We start from the raw sequence: 25,250 nt of genomic DNA on the forward strand, positions 1-25,250 counted from the left end.
AATAACTGATGAAATTTAAAATGCTGTTCAAATGTTCATTAAAAAAATTTAATAAATAAATATATTGCACAAAAAGATGTTTTAAAATTATCTTAAATGGAAACATTACCATATTATAAATTAAGCGTTTGGGTACTAACTTTGCAAGTGAAAATGTTTCTTCAATTAAAAATAAAAGAAATTATCTTCAGTTTCCTGGTAAATTTCATTTCACTCACCATAACGGAACGCATAAATTGCATTTTTTATATATATAGTTACTTTCATATAACATTAATCTCAATAAATCATCATCTCACTTTGTTAATTAATAGATTATATACTTTTTTTAACAAATTTGAGAGTGTTGTTGATTTTACAAGATACAAGAAGCTGAATAAACCATCAACGGCTTAATAAGTTAAGACTGGAATATCATAGAAAGGAACACGTGTTAAATGGAGAAGGATATAGTTGTTTTATTTTATGGATTGCTCTTATTGAGAATTCTTCAAAAATTAATAAATTGATACCAAATAAATTCATTTTCTCTGAAAGAATTCCAGAAAGCTAACGTACCTTCATATATTGAACTTAAATCAGACCACTTCGGTGGTATAGTTTCAAAGAACATTTGATCTACAACAAACAACTTTCCTTTTGTTATGAATCATTGATCCGTAGAATAAGTATATATATTAGATAAAAATGAACTACCACAACTAACCAAGTAAACAAAAAAAACTGATATGCAAAATTGCTGTTTAATTGCTCATTTTTTCAATATCAGTATCGAAATCAGAACATTGTTCAAACTTTTTATATCATTGGATTAGTATTCAGGAAGTTATATACAGAAATAGATGGCAAATATCAAAGCTGGAATTATATTTTCTGGCACGTAATTTTCTTTTACTAAGGTTCAAATATTTTCTCTTCATTCTTTCATCTTCAATTCTTACTAAGCATGTTACTAATTTCATGAATGACGACGAAAAGGAAAACAAGGTGTGTTTTTTTCAATGTAACTAAACCTAGAATGTTGATATTTACAATATCATTACTGAGCGATAAATATTTCATGAAATACGAGATTCAGACAAAATGTTAATTGCATTGCTTAATCCTTTCTAGGGCCGTGGGAAGTATGCTTTCCACCAAATTTATCAATCTTTGTATGAAATTATGTAGGTTGGCATAATTTCTGACAAATTTTTTTAGTAAGTCAGAAACTTAGATGCTTCAGTTCTTTATCTCAGACAAAATGATGTGTCTTGTTTTGTTACTTAATTATTAATTAATCAAATTAAATTTATCTAATAAGCTAAATAAATCCTTTTTCTTATTCTAATTTCAAGCCTGAAAATATTTTAACGTAATACGACTAGAAAAAATGGCCCTTTAAAGGGTTAAAGAAACAAAATAGGATAGAAATTTTACAACAACTTTATTTGTCTCTTAAATTTTCATTCAAAATTTACTTTTCAAGTAATTACCTCCGTTATTTAAATATTTTCGAAGTGTGGTACAAGTTTAAGCTCCATGGAAGAGAGGCACTCGTAATTGAGGATGAGAAGCTTCCGTCATGGTGGTTGGTTCTCACCACCTTTGTGGGTATACTAAAAGATGGGGGTTGACTACTTCCCATCGATGATGGAACGTACTTCTTTAGAGAAAGATTGTACCGTGGCCATTGATGGCCCTCAGGATTCAACCACAGTTCCCGACAGTATTGCTGTTGCGTCGGTCCAGTCATTCAAGGTTTTTCCGGGTAACTTCGGGCGGATTGGAGTAGTCAGTCTATAACTATACCTTCTGCAAAGAAATCCCATCCAAAACCCGATAACTATTCTTGGGCTGCAACTTTCCCCTCGTCATCTGAGTGATATCGTCGCTTTGAAGTTCTTCTTTCATGGCACCAAAAACATGGAAATAACAAGTGAAAGGTCTGGGTTATAAGGAGGGTGATCCCACACTTCCTGCCTAAACTATTTCAGAAGTCCATACGTTTGTTTCGCGGCATGTTTTCTTACATTGTAATGCAATAACACAATGTCTTTCGACTATCATAATCATTCGATTGAGGGTCAAAATTACACTCACTCACATATGTTCCTCATGTTACTTCAAAATAAGTTGTCAAATTAACTAAATTATGTCTTATGAATAAAAAATTAAATGCGAATAAAATAAAAAAATAACTTTTCAATCTCGAATCAAATATTGGGCTTCAAAGATGAAAGCAAAACAATCGCTTGACATATGTTTTATCTGTGACTCCATTTGAAATTTTAAAACAGCACTTTTGATTTACGAAATACAAATAATCAGTTTACCGGAATGTTTAGCTATCACGATAAACCTTTGGCTGTCAACAACTGAAAATAATTTTTTTAAGAAACTAAATCAAATAAAGTAGTAAACAACTTCTCCCAAATAAAATCTTCAATATAATTCCGTTTCAGTATTTTTCTCCTCCGCTTCAAATAAATAAACTAGCCCAAACAGATAAACTTGTGTTTCATCCGTCTATGAAAAGAACAAAAAAGAAAAACTTCTTCTTTCAAAATGTCAAATTTTTGCTACCACAAAAGAAAATAAACGTCTCGATTGTCACGATAAAAAACGCACTTATGTTCCGTATTATGTGCTCTTAACTGATCCCTTGTTTCATTATTTAAAAGAATTAAATGAATTTTTTCCAAGAAGGCGAAGAGAAATGAAATAAAGGCAACTTTTTCTCATCAAATTAAAATCGTTCTTATTAAGAACGAAGAGATAAAGTCAGACGAAAAAGCGATAAATGAAACATCATCCATGAAAAAAAAATACTCATAAGACTTTTTTTGTATCGTCTTCAATTAAAAGAGGATTAAAGATTTTTGTTTAGCCTCATCAATCATCAATCTAAAACAGAAACAAAAAATCTCAAAAATCTCCGCTGTCTTTTTTTTCCACTGCCCCATGACTGTCAAATCATGACAGTTATAGTGCTTTGTAGATAAAAATTAAGCTTCTTCCAAAACTTTGTACATAAATCTTTTCACATTTGGAGGATTAACATCTAGGCAGGAGATTTTCTTTATTCTATTACTTTCTTTTAGTATTATAATTCCCAGAGGACGCTTTATTCTTTTGTTTTTTAATTCATTCGTTTAAATTGTTTTTGTCTGTTTTATGAAATCAGAAATAATCTTAATGAAGTCTTTTTAAAAATGCTCTATCAAATTTAATCCAACATCATGGAAGTATAAAGTTAAGTTATATGCCTCGTTAAGCACTTCAATTTAACTGGACATGAAAAATTAGTTGGTGAGACAGAAAGAAAGAGCATGTTTGATCTTACTTGTTATATTTTTTCTTTTTTAAAGGATATGAAAAACGTTACTTTATTTTATTTAAAGGATAATTCATATTCAAATGAGATGAAAGGTTTTTTTAACTTTTAAACAGTGCTAATAAATTAATATTTAAAGTAGTTCAGATTTTATGATACATAAATTTTTATAGATAAAACATTCCTTGTGTTTTTTAAAAATGACTAAAATATCTTACTCAGTTTTTACTAATATCTTGAAGATAAAGAATTCGATTCCTAAGTTAGGAAGTTTCATGCATAATTTTTCAAATCAAACTGAAATTTTAATCCATTTTTCCAACATAAAATAGATAACTTTGAAGACCTTTCTAAATTTTAAATGCATCGAATTTAATATATTTAATACTTTCAAAATTGCATTAACTCACGTGGCGGATATTTAGGCAATAAACATAAAATTGGCTTCAAATCTCCCTCCCTGTGCCCAGAATTCGTAGTCTATTAGTATACACAATATACATCTAATAGATTTTGAAGCCTTCTAGATTCTCAAAGAATGAAACGAACTCCTCTTGCGTTCTATGCCTAAACCTAACCAATCTCTAATGAACAATAACCAACATTCCACACAGATGACGTTGGAATTTTTATTCTATTAAAAAAGGAACTTCATAGGCACGAATAATCAGTAGTGACATAGGTTCAAAGTGAATGACAAGGAATATTTTGTCCAGGTGATTTCATTTCTAACAGCTGATGTTCAGTTTAGATTACGTTGATTTACAGAAATCGCAGTGAACTTTTCCTTTAGGTGATGTCCACTATTAGATATTAAGAGTAATTTACCATTTATCAAGCATCAGTTCCTAGAGTAGTCTTAGTGAATGCAGTATTTTAGTGATGTTGATCCCTAAGAAGAATCGGTGAACTGTCTATTTAGCTTAATTTCCTAAGAATTGTCAATGAACAACAGTAAGTTTACGCAAACGTTGTTGTTGTTAAAACGTTGTTAAATGTTAAAAAAATCTCATTCATTACCGATTATCGTTTTAGTCATTAATTTTTTTTTTCAAAAAGTTTATCTTTCTGAAAAGAATTAATAGGAAAATTGCTAAACATTGAATAAGACAAAAAAAATATAAAATCAATTCATCTCGGCAAAATAGAAGGTATAAGTAGATTCCTTATTTCCAATGTTAATATTTTGAAATCCCTTCCAATCCTTGGGGTAAAAACAAAGAAATAATTTATGTTAAAACAATCATAGATAAGGACTTCATTAATATCGCATAATTCAGCACTTATAGCAAAACTATACAGGGTCCTGAACCTTTCCATACATAATTTTTTCAACGTAAAAACTACTTTTCTATAAGATATACTTTTATCACCCAGGAATCCTATTTTTTTTTTCAGTATTATATCTTTCCATTTGCAATACCAATGAAACGAAATCCTTTGGTTGTCTAAAATGTTTTTAATTAAAAATGAATTGAAGCAGAAGATTTTAAAAACCACCGATAGCTAATTTTGTTTTCCAAATATTTTCAATATTTGTTACATAAGTCCAATAAATTTTGTTCACAAATGCTGATATACAAAAAAAAATCATTTTAAGAAACAATTAATCAAGTAATTAATTCTTCATTAATAAAAAATATGAAAATGAGCTAGAACAACGATTTTTTCTGATACAAATTGTTAAAACTCTTTTCCGAAATTTGAATTGAGCAGTGTACTTATGTTTCTTTTTGGTCAGCGTTATATATCACTAATTTAAAACAAGCAAACACCACCGTTAATAGATATGCATTAAAACAAAAGAAATGTAAGTGGTAGAGAAGTTTATTCATTGTTGCCTAGCAAAGTAGTACCAATAAATTTCCTTATTGTAAAATCGTCTGCTCTAAATTTAAAAAAAAAGTAATTTTGATCGAAAAAAATTGCATAGAAATGAAATTGATACGTTGAAAAGGAAAATATTTGGAAATTTAAAATGATATAAAAATATTTTTTCGGTAATTTTCTTCAAAGTTATTATAAAAAGTAGACAAAACTTAATTTCTCAATGCATGTAGCTGTTAAATTTGATCATTTGTTTAATTTGTTATTAAAAAGCTTTGCTTATGCAGCCACCGGCTGAGCGATTGGCCTATGTTGGCTTTTAATTAATCATAAAATATTACATCAATACCATCAAAAATGGTGTTAAAAGGCATCATAAAATAAAATTAAAATTTTAAAACATAATGGCAGTAATTAAGTCTCAACATTGCCTATCAAAGAAGTACGTATAAATCTTTTAATTTCAAGATCATCCGAATTTAATTTTCTAAAGAATTGATAACATTGGAAAAATTACCCAAAAAGGCAACTGGTATCGTTAAAAAGTTAAACTTCTGATTTCCTGATGATTCAATTTCCTTTCGAATAATTTTCTTTCAAGTTTCTACAGAGAAAAAAGAAGAAGAAAAATATAAATTAATTTATAGTTTTAAACGCCTGCTGTAGGTGTACATCAGTTTCATTTGCTCATAAGACTTTACTTTTCTTACTACTGATTTACACCTGTCTTTAGACATTGCTAAATCATTACTTGAAAAAAATGAAAGCCCGCTGAGAACGATTATTTAAATAAAACAAAAATTAAAAAATTAGTAGTAAAATTATTCAAAATTAATATTTATTTAACTCATTCAAATTTTATTTTAAATTAATGATAATTGGGAGAAATATGCATAAAAATGAAATTGATTTCATTGCAATAGTAAAATTTTAAATTTTAAAAAGGCATTGAAATATTTCATATAAGATCCTTTTTTCCGAAGTTACTACAAAAAAATATTTAAATTCCGGTTAATTTCAAATTAACTGAATATTTAATTAACTTTTGCTCTTTGAAAAATAAACATAATTCTTTTTCTTGTTTATATATATATAGATATATAGGATTAGTGAGTGTGTGTGTGTTATATATATATATATATATATATATATATATATATATATATATATATATATATATACAAAAGTATTAGAATCAAGTTAATAGGAAAAACAAAAACCAAATAAAAATTAAACCAAAAAAATTATTAAAAAATATTAAAAAAGAATCCGGCCTGAAGACTTTTTCAAGGGTCACCCTCAGGCAGGGATTCAAATAAAGGGATTTTTTCTGTGAGGACATACAGACATTAAGTCTAATAATGATTCCTCGTGACCCGAAAATCCCCCGAAATTATGCTCAAGAGATATACCATTTTAACAGAAAGGAAATACAAAAAAACAAATTAGAAAAAAACCACAAAGTAAAAATACAATAAAAACAATAACAATAAAAACAAAAACAGCATTAAAATTAAAATTAAAATTAAAAACGAAAAGGCCAAGACATACCATCCAACAGTGAACGAAACTTTAAACAATCGATTGTGACATAATTTACCGTTAACTTTCAAAAACAGGAAATCACAATCGATTGTTTAAAGTTTCGTTCACTGTTGGATGGTATGTCTTGGCCTTTTCGTTTTTAATTTTAATTTTAATTTTAATGCTGTTTTTGTTTTTATTGTTATTGTTTTTATTGTATTTTTACTTTGTGGTTTTTTTCTAATTTGTTTTTTTGTATTTCCTTTCTGTTAAAATGGTATACTCTTGAGCATAATTTCGGGGGATTTTCGGGTCACGAGGAATCATTATTAGACTTAATGTCTGTATGTCCTCACAGAAAAAATCCCTTTATTTGAATCCCTGCCTGAGGGTGACCCTTGAAAAAGTCTTCAGGCCGGATTCTTTTTTAATATTTTTTAATAATTTTTTTGGTTTAATTTTTATTTGGTTTTTGTTTTTCCTATTAACTTGATTCTAATACTTTTGTATCAATTCATCTGTGTTTTAGAAGTAGCTGCAATTGCGCTCTCTAAATACTATGAAGTTCCTTTTTGGTTTTAGTTTAAATAGGTAATAAATTTTAGTTGCGATTTCGAAACTGTTTTGTTTCGTTTTCATTTTAGTTTCGTTTTCAAACTTTTTCTTACTTTAGATTGGTTACTTATATATATATATATATATATATATATATATATATATATATATATATATATATATATATATATATATATATATATATATATATATATATATATATATATATATATATATATATATATATATGTGTGTGTGTGTGTGGGAATTTTCACAAAATTGCATTATGAAAATTGTTCCAATAGATAATCTTCCTGTTAAAGAATTAATCTAAATTTCGAATTATCTGCATGTCATCCATTAATAGAGAAATAATAATTAATTATGATTATTTATTATTTCTCTATTAATTGTGTCTTCTTAAGTATGACACCCTGCAAATTGCTCTCTGTCCCACGTTTTATTTATGTTTTATGTATAAACACATTTATATTAATATAAAAGAAAAAATATAAATTTCTTGCAGTCCTATATGAATACGTATCTGCTTAATTCCAAATGGCGAGATAGGCATTAAACATTCATTTCTGTCTGAACAGAAAATGTAACAAACTCTTTTCTTGATATGTTAATGAATTGAATTTATGAGCTCCGGATTTAATGCAGTTAAGTCAAATAAGTACATGCATAGAATTCGAAATGTAAGTCATAATATGTGATTATCAGAACAAAATTCAGCGTTCTTCAGCCATATTTTCAGGTGGTTCGTCTTTATCTTTGAAGGAATATAACTAGATAATTAAATAGTTTTTTGAAAGAATGCCCTATCTTAAATGCCGTATCAATCAAATTATCTTGTATCACGAAATCATCTTCAAAAATCCTTTCATTTTCAATCAAACTTTCTTCTATCATCATTTAAATCTAAAGAACCCTTTAGAATTTGAAACGATAAGTGATTCTAGTTTAAGTTCTTTTTTTTTCATACTTTTTTCGATTGTTCACATCATCTTACTTTCCATTTATTCAGTTCATTTTAAATCTTATAGAATTAATATTAAAAATTAATGCTTGTAATTGAAACCGTAGGAATATTTTGAGCGACATATTTTTTTCAGAATATTCCAATTGTTTCAAGATGTTTTTTTAAAACTTAAATGTCATGCACCATCTAAGTTTTCCTTAAGTAATATTTAATGTTTGTAAACATAAATAAGAAATTTTGAATAAGGATTAAAAAACTTTGCATATAGCTACTTTTTTACTCAAATAACATCAACTAACTTTTCTTCGATTGTTCATTCTTTAACTCTTTTTTTAAAATATTGATTTCATATCTTTCTGCTTATATTTCAATTGGAAAAACGAATAAGTTTAAGTTTAAGCTCAACGCATTTTCAGAAAAATTCTTCCAACATCATTCAGTTATAGATGTTTCTTCTTTTTCTAATACAATGCTCGAATGATTACCACATATTTCTAAAACTTAAACCATTCATTTCAACTGGTTAGATAAATATTTCTAATAGAAGCTAATATGAGCTGCGATCAGATGATCAAGACAACGCACTAATTAACCTCTTCTCAATACATTTACATAACCACAGCAGCTAAAAAAAGAAATTGGCCTTACAGAATTTAATGAGGCATTTACATGGTAGAAAAACATAAGATTTACTTGAGTTATTGTAAAAATTTGCTTAATATCTGCTTTATATTTTATTGACGTGCCCAATAAGACTGTTAATTATAATAATTGTTTCAATGGAATCCGATATCCATTAAATGCCTAGGTGGAAATAGGTTAATCATGTAACAAACGATGCATTTTAGTTTAACAACTGATATTTAATTTGCTTTGTATTTTTTCCTTCCTATAAATTATTTGCTTTCAATCAAAACGACTAGCGTGTAACATAATTATATCATGTACAGTAATTAATTCATACAATTTTTCGTCATTTCCTCCTATGCTTTATATCTGCAAGAGTAGTCTTCCTAAAACTTTCTTGTCTAATCTTCCTTCCACCGCATAAAATTGTGGAGTTTGGAGAGATTGTGAATGCCACGGCGAATTACAGTCACAAGATCATATACTAAATTTCATTTACTTAAATCATTCTGTTTTTGATTTATGGCCTTTGCATGCATGCAAAAGTAAAGATCAACATATCATCTATATTTTTGACAGATTTGGTTCCAAATTTGATACGAATCTACATTTTAGATGCTAAATTTGGGTGCCAAATTTTATTCATTTAGAATGTTACTTCGTAATTATAGTGTTCAATTTTGTACTCAAACTCCTTCTTTAAAATGGAACTGAACAAGCTACTTCCTTAAAATGGATTTCATTCAAAATTTTACAGAAATCTACAAATATGGTTTCAAGTCCATATTCCAAATTTCATCCGTCTAGCTCAAAGTATTTTTGAGTTGTTTTCGAGAACAGACAGATTGATATAATTCCAAATATTTGTCTTTTGTGCTAGATTCTGGGAAATCTGAAACGGAAAGAGTAATCAAAATCTCGTAGAAGATTACAATACTTTCTCTTTGTATATGCCTTTTACGAGAAAGTAAAAAATATTTCTCTCGTAAGCAGATTCAACCAAAAATTCAATACTGACCTATAGTTTTATTCTAAAGACTTTATAAGAAATTTCATTAATAACTTATGGCTTTCAACAAATTATAATGTTCTTCAATCAAGAATTGGAGAGACAAATATATGATAATAATTCCAAAATTTGATTTGGGATTCAGATTCTCTGAAATGTTTAAGGTAATGCAAATCTTAAATCAAATTACTTTTGCTTTGATAAATTTGTTCATATACATGAACAAATAATGTTTATTTAAATTTTATTAAATTGCCAAACTGAAATTTTAAGCAAAGTCAGCTTTATTCTATTAAACAGTTATATAAATCTATCAGTTCAAAATAATCTTTTAACAAGCATGGCGAACTGCCAGTTTAAACATTTTCGGCTTTATTGAATTGATTGAGTTAATCAGGATGTTGTCGTCATCGGTGGCCTCCCACCCCCCTCCTTTTTGCATCTGATACGTACTCCACTAGCCCCACAAAAGGCCTTTCAAACCATTAATAATGAAAGAATATAGATTCCTTCATGCTTTGGAAATGTTAAAATGATGCTTTATACCGAAAGTGAAGATGTTGTTTTGGTTTCTTCGATTAATTTAAATTGGTTTGAATTATCTGCTCGTCCTGTTTAAAGCACGTGTTTGGTGAATAAGAAAATGTTCCGGAATCACTTCAGCTTTTTCTAATCTGGTGAGAAAAATTTATTTTCTTGAATTCAGTGAAGACAAAGGATTTTAGTTTGAATGTGCAGTATCCAATAAATTTTAAAGCAAAATGAAATCGTATAATTCCAATCCTGATTTAGATACATGTGCCCTTTTAACTCAATAAAATTTAAAGAACATAATTATAATATCATTTACGCATCTGTATGCATTATTTTATTTTTTTTTTTGCAATTGATTTGATTCTTTTTTTAATCAATATTTCTGTATAAAAAAAACACAGATATATGATTTTTTTCTTCATTTAATCTTTTTGAGAGAGAATTTATTTTCCACTGAAAAAAGTCTACAATATATGAAAGGTAACTCCTATGATGATGCTATATTTCTATAAAAATATAAACTTTAAAAAATATATTATAAGTGACCAAACCGCAGCTAAATAATAAATAAGCTTTCTTATCTATTACATAACTGCAAAAAGAAAAGATTTTAAAAAATGTTTATTTTTATCGCGTTTAGTGTTAATCTTTTTTCACTTTCTAATAAATACACTTCTAATTTTCTTGTATATTTTGTGCTAGACATTTATTTTTAATGAAATTTAAGTAGAAATCTGAAAGACATTCTTTTTATTTATTTCTGTTGCTATTTTATATTTATTATTGCTAATTAATTCATCACATCTTTCAATATAAAAAGGGAAAAGGGGTTCAATCAATAATTAAATAACACGCCTAGAATAAATTATTCTATGAAAGTCTTAAGACCATATTCAAATATATCTAATACTTTTAAATACATTAAGATCATGTTTAGGGCTATTAAATAGAAATAATGTTATTCTTCATAACTTTTGTCAATATTTGAATTATTAATAACTATAATGACATAATAAAAGTTTTCAATGTTTAAATTTACTTTAGTTGATACTTACTCTCAATGTAGAGAGTTAATAACTAATTCATTAAAATCATTACTGAAAAATAGCAAGAATTGTTTCAATATTTTTTACATGTCCCACTGTTGATGCTTATTACTTTTACAGGTCCCACTGAGGAAGCTTATTATGATTATTATTTTTTACAAGTCCTACTGATAGTACTTACTATAATGATTACTTTTTGCAGGTCCCACTGTTGATGTTTATTATGAGGATTATTTTTACAGGTCCCACTGATGATGCTAATTATGATGATTATTTTTTACAGGTCCCACTGATGATGCTTATTATGATGATTATTTTTTACAGGTCCCACTAATGATGTTTATTATGATGATCATTTTTTACAGGTCCCACTGATGATGTGACGGACATGACGCTGCCAGTTCTCATCGCCATACTTCTTACCCTCAACCTCTGCCAGTGCGGTCGCTTTGGCTGTCCCACCCGGGTCCAGATCAAACCTTGCCTTTGCAACGAGAAGTCCCGAGGATTGGACATCTCGTGCGAAAACGCCAAGGTGGATCAGTTGCGGGAGGCTCTGGCCAGCGTGGCACAGACCAAGCAGGCCATCTGGTACCTGAAGTTGAGGAACAACCACTTAGGCACTCTCCCCGCGCATCTCATGGTGGGGCTGGATGTCAGACATCTCATAGCCTTGCATTGCAACCTGTCGTCTGTGGATGAGTTAGCCTTTTCCAGTATCGCGGACAAACTGGAAACCCTGGACTTGGCCCAGAATTCCTTCGAGAGAGTGCCCAGTCATGCAATGGAGAATTTGACTGCCTTGGTATCATTGAATCTGAACTACAACAGGCTGGAAATCTTACATGCAGAGGCTTTTAAGGTATGTCTGGTTTTAGTTTCAAATAATTTTTGTATTGAAAAGAAATTGGTTTTAATTTACATTGGCAATTCACCTTTAAAAAGAAAATAGCAATTCTCTAAAATTAAATTAATAATTTAAGATGTTTGAACTGCATAATAAGTTCACAAAACTCGACAAATTTTTAAACAATATATGCAAATATTTATATTTTTTCCTATTAATGGGCTTTTACTGCCGTTGCTCATTTTCTTGTTAAAAATAGTCGTTATTTTTTCAGTAAGATAAGTATATGTTATATTTTATTGCTCGTTTTCTGACAGTCCTGAAATATCAATGCAAAAGCGCTCCAATCTTTTCTAGAGAAAGTCTTTATTTAATTTATTTATATTTTTAACGATTCAAAAATGTTTAAGAGTTATTCCAAATAGGCTTAAAAAATACCACGGAACAAAATTTACCACTTTTATAAATGTTAATTTATAAATACATAACCAACAACCTTGCAAAGACAATTACAGTTTCTTATATAAACATGAATTTAAATGTTGATTGTTGCTTAAACGGAATTTATTTCATTCCTATCTTTTTGCATGCTTTTTTAAATATATTTTTTTAGTAAATGGTCACTTAAAGCGGTTATTTTTAATATAAGCAGCTGTCGTGCCTTATATTGTTCTAAAAAGTTTCCAACGTTAATGAGTTATTAATTAAAAATTAAATATTAATATATATCTTTTTTGTTTACTATAAAAAGAGTAAATCGAATTTTTTATTCCAATTAAATTTAGAGTTATCATATTGTCTTGATTATGATGCCAGTATACATTTAAAGTGAATAAAGCGTTTAGGTATTATTAAATTCTTATTTGTGGATGGTGTTTATCAAAGTTATCATTCTCTAAAGCATCTTTGGTTATTTAGAACAGGACAATGTAAAATCATTTTAAAATTTGCATATAATAAAAAAAATACTTGATATTTATATTCCATCAATTCATGGATGCTTCTACTGTAGACCGTACATCCACATTTCCCAAACTGAATACAGAGTAAAAAGTATTAAGTTTGAATTCTAAACAGCTCTTGCATTTTATCTTTAGAATACGCACGAAATTGTAGCTGCATTCTATCGTACTTGGCGAATTTTAACATGATTCTGCATAAAGTTACTCCATAACTTACACCCAATAACGTATCCATACTAGAAGGAACATAAGCTTCTCGACTGGAATTGAATCCGGGCAACCGAATAAAAGAGTCCTGATAAACTATTTTACCTTTAATCAACATATGTTAAATACAATCAATTTGTCTTGGATTCAAAGACTGTTACTTGCATATGTTGAATTAATTTTATTATTTTTTGTCCTCATTATTTGACTCTATTACTTCCAAATAAAGACCTACCCCATATCAGAATCGAGCTTTCATCCTTTTCAGGGTCTTCAATCCCTACTGCGTCTGTCCCTGTACGGCAACCGAATCAAGTTCATCGATAACCTGGCTTTCGTGGGCGTTGGTAGGAACTTGACCCGCATCAACCTTGGTGCTAATCAGCTGACTGCGGTTCCCTCCAGACCCCTGAGGAACTTGTCCCAGCTGCAGCGGCTACAGCTGCACGAGAACCACATCGAAGCGCTGCTGCCGGAGGAGTTTGCCATCATGGGAGGGGAATCGTTAGACGTGCTGGATTTGGCCAACAACAGGGTCCAGACATTACCCCCGAGAGCATTCATGTCTCTGCAAGTCCTCAATTCACTGGATTTAGAAAGGAATCTTATTTCAACAATCCACATCCATGCTTTTCAAGGAATTGAAGGTATGCTTTGCAGATCAATGATTTTTTCCAAATCTCTCATTTCAAAGAATATATTGTTATGTTCTCGTGTTTAAAGTATAGCAAACGTCAAAAATTCTACACTCGATAGTTTGACAAATCTCTCAAGTTCCAATGAATCCAAAATAAAATATTTTAAGAATTATGTAAACGTGCATACCTGTCTGTCTTCCTTTCTGCACATTATAACGATTCAAAATACCAAAAGGATAAAATTTGACATGTTATTCCTACTTCAAAAAGATAAATCAATTTCAAGTTTTGCATTAAGTTTGTGAATGAGAAGTGGAACACTTTCTACAATTTTTATTTTTTTCAACGATCTATTAAGAGATACAATAAGTGCCATATTTATAAATTTTATTTTAACATGTCTCTATTCTCATTGAATGTAAATATTACATACATTTTTTAATTATTTTTACTTGACCTCTACAGCTCCCTCTAGGGAAAATATTATGTACTTTTAAGACTGCCCATGTTATAGCTAAAATAAAAACGAATTAAAAAAAAAAACCTAGAGAAATGAAATTTTTAAAAAATAGCTTCATTGTACAATGTCATCATTCAATTTATAATATTTTTTAACTCGAAAGGGATTTTATATTTTGAAATTATACATGCGAAATATCAGTCTAATGAAATCGGAAAGTTGAGAACAGATACTTTGTGGAAAAGGCAATTTATTTTTTGCAAAAAGTTTTTCAATAGACAAAAGAAAGGAATCTATGGGTGCATAATAGATAGCCATAATCATGCACCCCTTTTAAGTAAAATCAAAACGAAAAGAAAGAAATTGTATGAGAAAAAGGACACTTCTAGAATTTTTAAACTTGTTATATATATATATATATATATATATATATATATATATATATATATATATAACAATTGTTATTTAAGAGAAAAAACTCTTTTATTTTTTGGCAGAAAATTTTAAATAGATGTTTGCCATATCAGAAGAATGTCTGAATAAATTTCTTTCTTTAACTTTTGAAAAAAAAATACTCATTACTCTATAGCTCTTGGTTTTTGCAGAAAAGAAAAATTTAAACAATTATTTTTTGGCCGTAGTTGCTTAAGAAAAATTGATTTATGCAAATATCCAATATCTTTAATGTTAAAATTATGCATAAATAAATTGAAATCCTTGGCTACTTAAGAATGTTTTAAAGTAAAATGACGAAATCAACTTGCATCATAACATCCTAAGTAAAACAGTTTATTCTTAAGAAGCTTTTCACATGCTTCCCAAACTGATGAGTTTTAAACAAGAATTTTCTGAATGGTTTCTTGGGTAAAGTGCCATTAGATATCCTTTTTGCCAATTCTTTTAAATGGCAGAAAAGTATTTTTCAATGATTATGGTATTTTCTGATTCTTATATTTTTATTTTTATGATTTTGATATTTTTATTATCGTGTGCTGATAGGATATTGTTCTAAGACAAGAGTAGTTGCAATCTACAACCCTTGGGATTGTTCCCCATTCGACTTTACAGTACACTACGTTTCGGATTCATTACATCGGATGAAGAAGAGATTCATTATGGATTTTAAATGTTTTCCAATTTAACGACCTGCTTTGAAATTTAATATAGATCAGCAATTATAGAGAAAATACTAAATAATGAAATTCATTTTTCTTGTTGATTAAATTTTTGATTTACTACATCAACATATGCATTAATTGATAGACCGAAACACGGCAAAGAATGAAAATATTATATTAAATAATACTAATACAAATAAAATACTATACTAAATAATGAAGTTCCTTTTTCTTGTCGGTCAAATTTTTGAGTTACTACATCAACATACGCATGAATTGATAGAATAAAACATGGCATTCTTTGTGATGGATTTAGATTAAAATTTGACACAAATCTGCAATTTTGGTACAAGGTTGTACCAAATTTCACATTTAATTAACTTTTCGTATTATCATGTTCACATCACACGGAAAATGAAGCGGATAATTTCCTGTCAGCGGGTTTCCTCTTTAATTTTATATAGACCTACAAATTAGGCTTAAAGGATATGCACAAACTTTAATCACAATGTTCACAGATAGATGTATATCCAGAAATGTTTTTTCTAGTGTCTGTGAGGCATAAAATATTGATATTTTTCACAATCTTGAAATTATATTTTCTTTTTTTTTGCAGTTCGTGCACACAAAAACAACTTTATTGGTAACAAATAGATATTTCTAACTTATTTACACAGAAATACATTGAACCATCTTTGAAGTAGCTATTGAAAAATAATTGGAGAGCAATTTCTAGATCTAATCGAATTAATTTTGCATTCTAATGTGCATTTGAATTGAATAGTACAATTATATAAAATAGTAAATTCATCAAACATTCAATATCAAATTTATTACTCTACTTAATAGAATGTTCTGCGATATTCAACTATAGTTTTCAAAGACAAAATACAGAAATGGTAAAAAATTAATTGTGTACATTTTTTATTCCGGTTAATAATTATCAAGAATATGCACACAAAAAAACTATCTAGTTTTCAAAAATACTTAACAATATATATTATTCACAGGAATTATATCTAAAGTTCTCCTCTTTTTTTTTATGTAAAGAAAGGTATTTTACAAAGTTTTATGATTAGCATATTATAAAATCTAAATATTCAAGATATTTAATGCTATTTTAAATCTATAATATTTGTTATAAACCTATAACCTTTCTAATATTTAATTTATGTAAGATTTTTATTGGGCAGAAATATTATAAGCTTCCTGTAAATGAAATAATCCATAAGTATATTTTTTATAAATCATTTCCGATATAATTTTCCTCATTATATTTTCTAGTTATTCTTTTATAAATCGTTCCGGAAATATGTAAATTTAATTATAATTCTCAGTAGGGAAAACGTCATTGATGATAATCGATTCATTATATCCCCTAATAAATTCGCTTCCGTTCGAAAAGTAATTGTTTTAATTATGAGTAATTGTTGTGATACCCACTGCTAGTGGTTAGTTCCGTAATGAACTGCAGCTCTTGACGACAATTAGGTCAAACATGGTCCAACATTTGTTTTCAATAATTAGTTTAGTTTTCTATACGAAATCGATAGCTTAAAAGAAGGAACGAACGGCCGTATTTGTTTAGTAGAAATTCAACAAAAGAAAATACAATTCTGAAGCAAGTGAATAAAGCTTATCTGAGTAATTATTTAACCAACAAGAATTCTTGCATTTTCGATAGTAAAAAAGATGTCATTTAGAATATTTATCTATTAACCCTTTGCTCTTGGAAAAGTAATTCGATGCAAAGTTATTCAGCTAACACAAGGTCTTGCTATGAAAAAAATATTTATGAATTTTAAGTTGAATTTTATCAAAAAATTAATCTACATTTTTCAGTCATTCTTTATGTATTTTTTAAAAATCAAAATTAAAAACAAAATTTCAAAATGATGCACCATCTCGAATTCTGAGTGAAAGACACAGTCCGAATGGAAAGGGTTAAATATAGTTAAAGTTATGAATGCTTTAAGAAATCACAGTAAGAAAATTAAAAGATAATTAATATTATTCTGAAAATTAAACTTTTATCGGTATATGTGTGTGTATGTACACATAAAGACAATCACACACCACTCATACAATATTCCTAAAACTAATTGAAAATATTTTCTTAAAATTCATTCAACTTCAACCGTTATTGCAGCAGTTTTAATATTTTTAATGCCTTACATTTAATATATATTGGCTATGTTGATTATATTAAATATATTGAATATATGACAATAGAAGCACTTATAATAAGTTTTTCCAATTTGTTGATTAATTTATCAAAAAAATTACTTAACCTAAAAAGCAAAGCCTCTTAATGGAATTTGTTTAGTTTAAAATAATTTGCTAATTAAATATTCGTAGATTAGTTTTACTTTTTTAATTTTTCTAACACATATTTGAAAGTTTTTCGAAATATTGTTATTTTTCCTAATTTAAAATTTTAAGTTCGATAAGAATTTTTGCAGATATGAGTGTGCAGAGAGTAGTTTCGATTTTCATAAAATTATCAAAATTTCATTGGCTACGTGATATGGTAAAGAACATTTCTCTAATTTCAGAGCACTTGACATCAATTACATCTAGGAATTTTCTCTAATCACGAGTTGTTTTACGCAAAAATTATTGAAAAAGTAAAAGAAAAGTGTATCTCTCTCTCTATATATATATAAATGAATAAAATTTAAATTCATTTCATTCACAAAATTAATTTAAATAGCAAAAAAAGATAAAATTTAACTTTTGGCATAAGTATTTTTATATTTTCTTACATTTTCTATAAGAAGATAGCATTTTATAAGTATTAGTTGTAAAATGATAAAGATCATTTTATTTAAAAAAAACAAGAAAAATGTCTTCTCAATCTGCAATTCTATTGTAAAAACCTATTTCTAAATGTCACTAACTAATTCCTTTCTTTTTGATCTTGTTTGCTGACATTTACAAGGGCAGACAGACTTCTCTCAAATGTATTTCGTCTAAAGTTTGAAACTAAGATTTGCTTGTTGTTTCTTGTAATCCTGTTTTTGAGTTTTATGCAAACAAAGAGAAAAGTATGATTCCAAAAAGGTTTTTTTTTCAGACTCAGAAAGATCTTAAAATGAAGTTTCATGAAATTCTCCATCTGAAATATTTTGACGATTGCAATATTTTTTATTTGTATACTTCATACATGAAAAAGTATAGACGACTCATTTAGATCCTCTTTTTTAGAGTAATATCTATTTTAAAAAATATCTTGTTTTTAAATTAACCAATTTATATTTTTTGTAATAGTAAAATTTCCTTATGATAAGTCAATAAAATTTTCATCGAATTCTTTTGTTGCAGATTCTTTGGAGTGGTTAAAGTTAGGAGTTAATCGTCTAGAGGAAATACCATCCCAATCTCTTAGGAATTTGAGTCGACTGAGACAACTGGACTTGAGGGGAAACAATATCTCCAAAGTCAGAGAGGACGATTTTACACCATATGGAAAAAACTTGAAATTCATTTACCTTCAAAACAACTGGTAAGAGCTATTATCTAACTGAATTTAGCTGTGTTATTTGGATTATCAATTTGATTCTTCTTTTACAATAACTGCCGAATACAGCTAATTAAAAACTCAAAAATGCAATGTTACAACTACTTAGTTGTAAAAGGTTTTGTACCAATTCCTAATGTCTATATTACCTTCTAGAAAAAATGAAACTATGCGAAGGGTAATAAATTTTAAAATATAGCTTGACAGCAAGCAAAAGAGCTGGCTTGTTTCGCAAAATTTTTCAAAAATTCAAATTATGCAATTTTCTAGAATGAATTGTTATTTGTTACGTGACGGACAGAAACTGGATAAATTTTGTATAACTCTTGCACGGCAAAATGTGCATATTTTTATACTATCTTCATTTAATGAATCCAAACTCATAAAATAATGACAATTTATCTGCATGAATTCTCTTATTACATATGCTTATATAAACATACATTTCTGTCGAATCTGTATATTTGTACTAACGTAATATCTGACTTCAACAATTGAGTTACATTGAAATAGGAATCTATATCTTTAAAAAAAACACACACACAAAAATTGCTTTTTAAGATTTAAATGGTTTAATTTAGTTCTATGGAATTTTTTTAATTAATATACCATTAAAAATAATTTTAAATGTGCTGTATATTTGATACAGGAGTTCAGTGATTTTTTTCAATCATATCATTATAAATTGCGATTATAAGTATAAAGAAATTTCATGTTATGAGATTAATATTTAAAATATATTTATCTTGGTAAAAATATCAGATATTAAGATTTTTTAATTAAAAACTCTATCAAATGAAATGTACACTTAGCTCCCATTTCAAACGGTAATTTATTCTTTTTTCAATTATGACTATTTCTAATTAATAAAATATTAATACGATTCTTTACATTATTTTCAATTTCTTCTTATGATTTATATCATAAATAAAAAGTTTGTTCCTATTTTTAATTTCTCTTAATTAAATTTAAGAATTAATTTAAAATTAATTCTTAAATCAAAATTTATTTTTTGAAATTTTAAAAATTGCTATTAATATCCATAAACGACAAAAGTGCTTGCTCAAATTTCTATTACTTTTCAATTTATGTTGCCTTTGTCTACTTTATTTAAGAAGTTCTTTTATTTGTTTTTTAATTCCTAGCATCAAAAAAATGTGCCAGAGCGTATGTCTTTTTCTTGTGGAATTTTCTGACGTTTAGAATAAAATTTCAAGCAATTTAAAATTCGCCTTTTCTATTTAAAAATATCTATCTTCTCCTTGTATTTTAGTTTTAATATTAGTTCATTATTTTATTCTATAACAAAAAAATGTGATAGAATTGCATCTAAAAACTCCAATATAATAAATAAACAATTAAGGTTCAGTTAGTTTTATAGGGAAATATGAAGGAGATATTCTAATGTCGTTATATCCAATTGATAAAGCTTCAAGCTTATGAAATTTATCCCAAAATATGCAATATGCGATCTAAATTACAAAAAATAATGAATCTAAATTACAAAGTAAAGGCATGAATTAGACACGAAAATAAACATAACAGAAAACTGCATTTTCATTGAAGGTTACTTGGTAAAATAATGAACGAAAATTGATATTCCCTTTGTTGAGTATGACTATTCTGAAAAATATTTTCTCTTTTACTAACATTTTATTTAAAACAAAAATTTGTTTCTAAATAATTGATTAACTTTTTTTCATTTTAAGTTCAAATTCTTGATGAAAAAGTTGTCGTTTCTCTCCATATATATATAATGGTGTATACAAATAAAATACCTAATAAAATATTTTATTAGACTATTGCATTTTCTTGGTTGTATGAATTTTTCAATGTTTCTGATGTAATTTTCAAAGTTAGTTTATGCTGTATTTTTAATTTAAAGAAATTCTAAAAATGAATAAAAAATTTTCCTGTTACTAATTCACATCTCATTTTAAGTTCTTTTATTAACATTGGAAAAAACATAATAAACTGGCAGATTTTTTTTTTCAAGTTATTTGCGATTTTTTTTCTTTCACTTATTTTTTTAACAATATATTTTTAACTATTTATTTTAAAACTTATTTTTCAGGTTGACAACTGTGGATCCAATCGCTTTTGTTTCATTGGATTCACTGGAATGGCTGCATTTGCAATCGAACCAACTGAACACTTTCCCGTATGAAACATACACACCAATCTTGAACACGCTACAAGTATTTGATATTCACGGTAAGAAATTTAGATAGATATATATGAATACCATGCTTTCACACATGTCAATGTCTGTTGCGATACATTTATGTTTTGTGTTATCCCCAATCCCATCTCATAAAATTTGAACACCTTCTTAATCTGAAGTAATACAATTTTATTTAATAAAAATGTCCCATTTCGAAATTATTTATTGAGAAATTAGTTACATTTAAAATGAAGTAAGGCCATAAGAAAAATATCTCAAAAGACATTTTATGCTCAGTTCTCTATGTAAGCCTTATCTACCAATTTATTTTGAGCTCAAACATGAAACTAATTAATTTGTTTAGGGGGGGAAAAGCTTTTCTAATTTATATATCACCGAAAATTTCACGGATATTTGAGTTATAGCTAAATTATGATTGACTGATTTTTTCTTCTTAGATTACTTTGTCAAAAGCAGGAAAAAAAAATTCCTTTATCAGTACTTTGACATTGTTAGTCTGATCATTTAGGAGTTTTAAAAAAATGTAGAACGCATGTTAATAGGCTTGAATTTTGATATTTCTACACAGCTCTAAAAAGACTTTTATATACAAAACTGTAATAATTGAAATGTAACAAAATGTTGTTCTTTTAAACAATTTTCCAAAATTTTTAAATTTTTCTTCAAAAGCACATTTTATTATGTATTAATTATCTTTTTTCAAAACAATCTAGTGAAAAATAAATATTAAAAGGATCACCCATATTTCAGATTATGAGAAAGGAAACGTACATTTTTAATTGGATTTTTTTATCGATATTTAATTTTTTTTTTTTTGGGGGGGGGGGGAGTAGCTTCCTTATCTCTCGATTAATGTAACCTATCTCTATAAATTCAGCATAAGCATGTTATTATAGGTACACGTTATTTTCTTGGTTATATGAAACGCCGTTCTGAGTTTTAAAAGGCTTATAAGGATTTTTAAAATGTACCCTGTACACAGGCCACATAAAAAAAAATAGAAATAAAAATTCTTTTGATCGTTGAACATCAGCAAAGATAAAATACGTCGATAGCGATATATCAGTGTTAAATTTAATTCTGAATATCCTTAAACTATGTTGTTGTTGCTTATCCCCTTGGATCGAACACCAATTCAGACCAAGTCGAAGAGATCGAGAAAGAGGGGTGCGGTAGCTTCTGAGAGTAAAGACTCCTGAGCACTCGAGGACAGAAGTGTGACTGTAGCTCATAAATAAGATGACACTCACATACTCGCTTGCACAGCCTCTTTTTACAAGGGGATTCTTTCACACACCTCACCAATAGAACACATGGTAAATAACAACCATGCCCGAACCAGGGCTCGAATCCGGGATATTTTTATTGATAACATTTAAAAATATTTGGTTACCCATAAGTAAAATTTTTTTAACTTCACATCATCAGCTGCATACTTAAATAAAAGCATTTGAAAAATAAGGAATGATTCCAATTATTTATAACTTTTTTCGCAGAATATTGTTGTTATGTAATAACAACAAAGATCAATAATGATTGTGTTCTTACCTCTTTGATATTTCCAGATAATCCAATCCATTGCGACTGCAAAATCGCTTGGCTTCGTGACTGGGTGCAGAACAAAGGCGCGAGCGTAGTGAAACTGGCTCAAGAGACCAAATGCGAGACCCCAGAAGACTTCCAGAATTTGCCTCTAGCAGAGATTTCGAACGACCAGCTCATATGCGTTGCCAAAGCTTCCATTCACTACGCTGCCATCTTTGTCCAAGTGTTCTCCACGACAGCCTGGTTTCTTCTTTCTTAACCAACGAATGTTCTAGTGCAAGTACTGGCTTGAAACTTTCCAAGTATGGAATCCACTTGCAGCCTTTTTGAAGACACTTGAATATACAACTTATCAGCAAAAAGATGTTTTTTGAAATCAAATTGAAGAATGCAGAAATCTCTATGCTTTGATTAAAATTCAATGCAGCTATTCTAGTGGCAAGAAACACTGCTCTGAACAATCAATCAGTGTATGTAAGAACTAATTCTAAATAGATGCATGATAATTCACAGCGGATTCGTTTTTATGTATTCATTTTATATCTGTGGTTTTCAGTTGTTACGAACGAACTTATTTTGGAACTCTACCATATGTTCTGAATTATGATGTCATTTAGTAAAAAAGACTGAATAGTTCAAAACATGATTCGGCTGTTTAACTGAATTTTGATAAATTCTTCAGGGCTTAAATATGGACTTAAATATGACCTAGCACAGCAAAAGCACATAAAGTTGCTTCTTTTTTATTTTGAATGTTCATATTATTGTTCTAATTTCTCTCTAAGAAATCTTTACAATTTTTTTTAACAATTATCCTTTAGAAAAGGCTTAGTTGTTGCTGTTTTTTTCCCCTCTTATATTTTCAGTTCTTTGATTTTTTGCTGTGCAAAAGATTTTTAGAAATAGTGTTTCTGAAATCAGCAGAATGATTGTCATATACGTTATAACCATTTTACTTATGTTTTTTTATAAAAAAGCATTTTAAGATTTATTATAGAAAAAATATTGATGAATGTTTGATCCCATGTTACATGTTTACCGTGACTGTTGCACTGATTCATTTGCACATGCATATTTTTATGTGTGCCTCTTTTAATAAATATTTACTTGTCATTAAATTAAAAGCAACTTATTTTGTAGTAATACTTCAAATTGTTTAATAACTCTGTTTTTTATTGCATTATTCGTGTTGCAAATCAGTGTAAGTTTGTAAAGAAATTTACTTGTAACTGTGTATATATTAGACACGTTTTATCTGTTACATTATTGTAAATATTATAAAATTAGGAAAAAACTTTAAATCTTTAAAATGTATGTGTCGAAGGACCAATTATATAGAATAAAATTTTTAATTATATGAATAAAGGTGACTTCCATATATTTTAAAAGTAAAAGAAAACTGAAATGTGGTATGTTTAAAAAACTAGCAACATTTCATCAACTATCATTTTATCAAGGTAAATCAAAAGCCTGATCTCCCATCATGTGTTATATGTTAAAAACATATAACACATGCTGCAGCTTGCCATACCAAAGATCTTGGTGTCGCTGTATACACCGCACAAAATCAATAAAATTTGATAAAAAAAAAATATCTTATAATCATAAAACTCATTTTTGTAGAATATAATAAGCCTCAATCATTCGATTCTTTGGACATTTCTTTATTTGATACTTAAATTGTCCTTATTAGCAACGTATAATCCTATAGAAAGTTTTCTGGCTTGCTTTTATATTTTAAAGCAAAAACTATAAACTTCCATGTGCTACTAAAAGTGCTATACCACAATTTTCATACATTCAAAGATCTTTATATTTGAAAAAAATTGTGCTAATGTAGAAGTTGAAATTATCCTCATGAGCAACGTATAATCTTATAGAACGTCCTCTGCATTGCTTTTATACTTTAAGGAAAAAATTATAAACTTCCATGTTCTGCTAATCTTCATATTTTATATAAAATTAAACAGTTTCACTAAGATCTTTATATTTCAAAAAAATGTGCTAATGTAGAAGTTGAAATGGTAGAATTATTATAGAATCTTTGGAGTACCATTCAATAACTTTATTGTAGGCATAAGTTGACGTTAAATATGGATAATTACTCATCAAAGCAGTGAAATTTCTGCTAAAATTTCTCCGGTAGTGCTGCGCCTTCATGAAATCATGGTTAATAAAATGATGCTAGTCATCACCTATTTCATTTCATTAAAGCAAAATTATAATACCTGTAATAAAACTGAGTCAGAAAAACTCGAGAAAAGTTATGGAGTAAGCATTTTTTTATGCTATGACATTTAGAAAATATAAAATTTAAATCCATTCAACAAATTTTCAATGGCCAT

The 25,250-nt window shown here is 28.0% G+C and overlaps 1 protein-coding gene across 2 annotated transcripts in view; it reads left to right on the top strand.

Moving 5' to 3' along the window:
- Positions 1-24,210, top strand: part of LOC129965373 (nyctalopin-like) — a 223,958-nt gene extending 199,748 nt beyond the window's left edge. Inside the window, exons 1-6 of one of the 2 annotated variants that reach the window (XM_056079206.1) lie at positions 10,302-10,520; positions 11,789-12,285; positions 13,708-14,086; positions 18,980-19,160; positions 21,250-21,389; positions 22,926-24,210. In XM_056079206.1, the coding sequence (XP_055935181.1) occupies positions 11,812-12,285; positions 13,708-14,086; positions 18,980-19,160; positions 21,250-21,389; positions 22,926-23,164 (1,413 nt within the window). In that variant the 5' untranslated portion in view covers positions 10,302-10,520; positions 11,789-11,811 and the 3' untranslated portion in view covers positions 23,165-24,210. Of the gene's footprint in view, positions 1-10,301; positions 10,521-11,788; positions 12,286-13,707; positions 14,087-18,979; positions 19,161-21,249; positions 21,390-22,925 lie in introns of those variants that run through there. The other variant, XM_056079205.1, reaches the window with a different exon arrangement.
- Positions 24,211-25,250: the final 1,040 nt, after the last annotated feature.

This window comes from Argiope bruennichi, chromosome 4, assembly GCF_947563725.1.
Source record: "Argiope bruennichi chromosome 4, qqArgBrue1.1, whole genome shotgun sequence".
NCBI classification, from domain to species: Eukaryota; Metazoa; Arthropoda; class Arachnida; order Araneae; family Araneidae; genus Argiope; species Argiope bruennichi.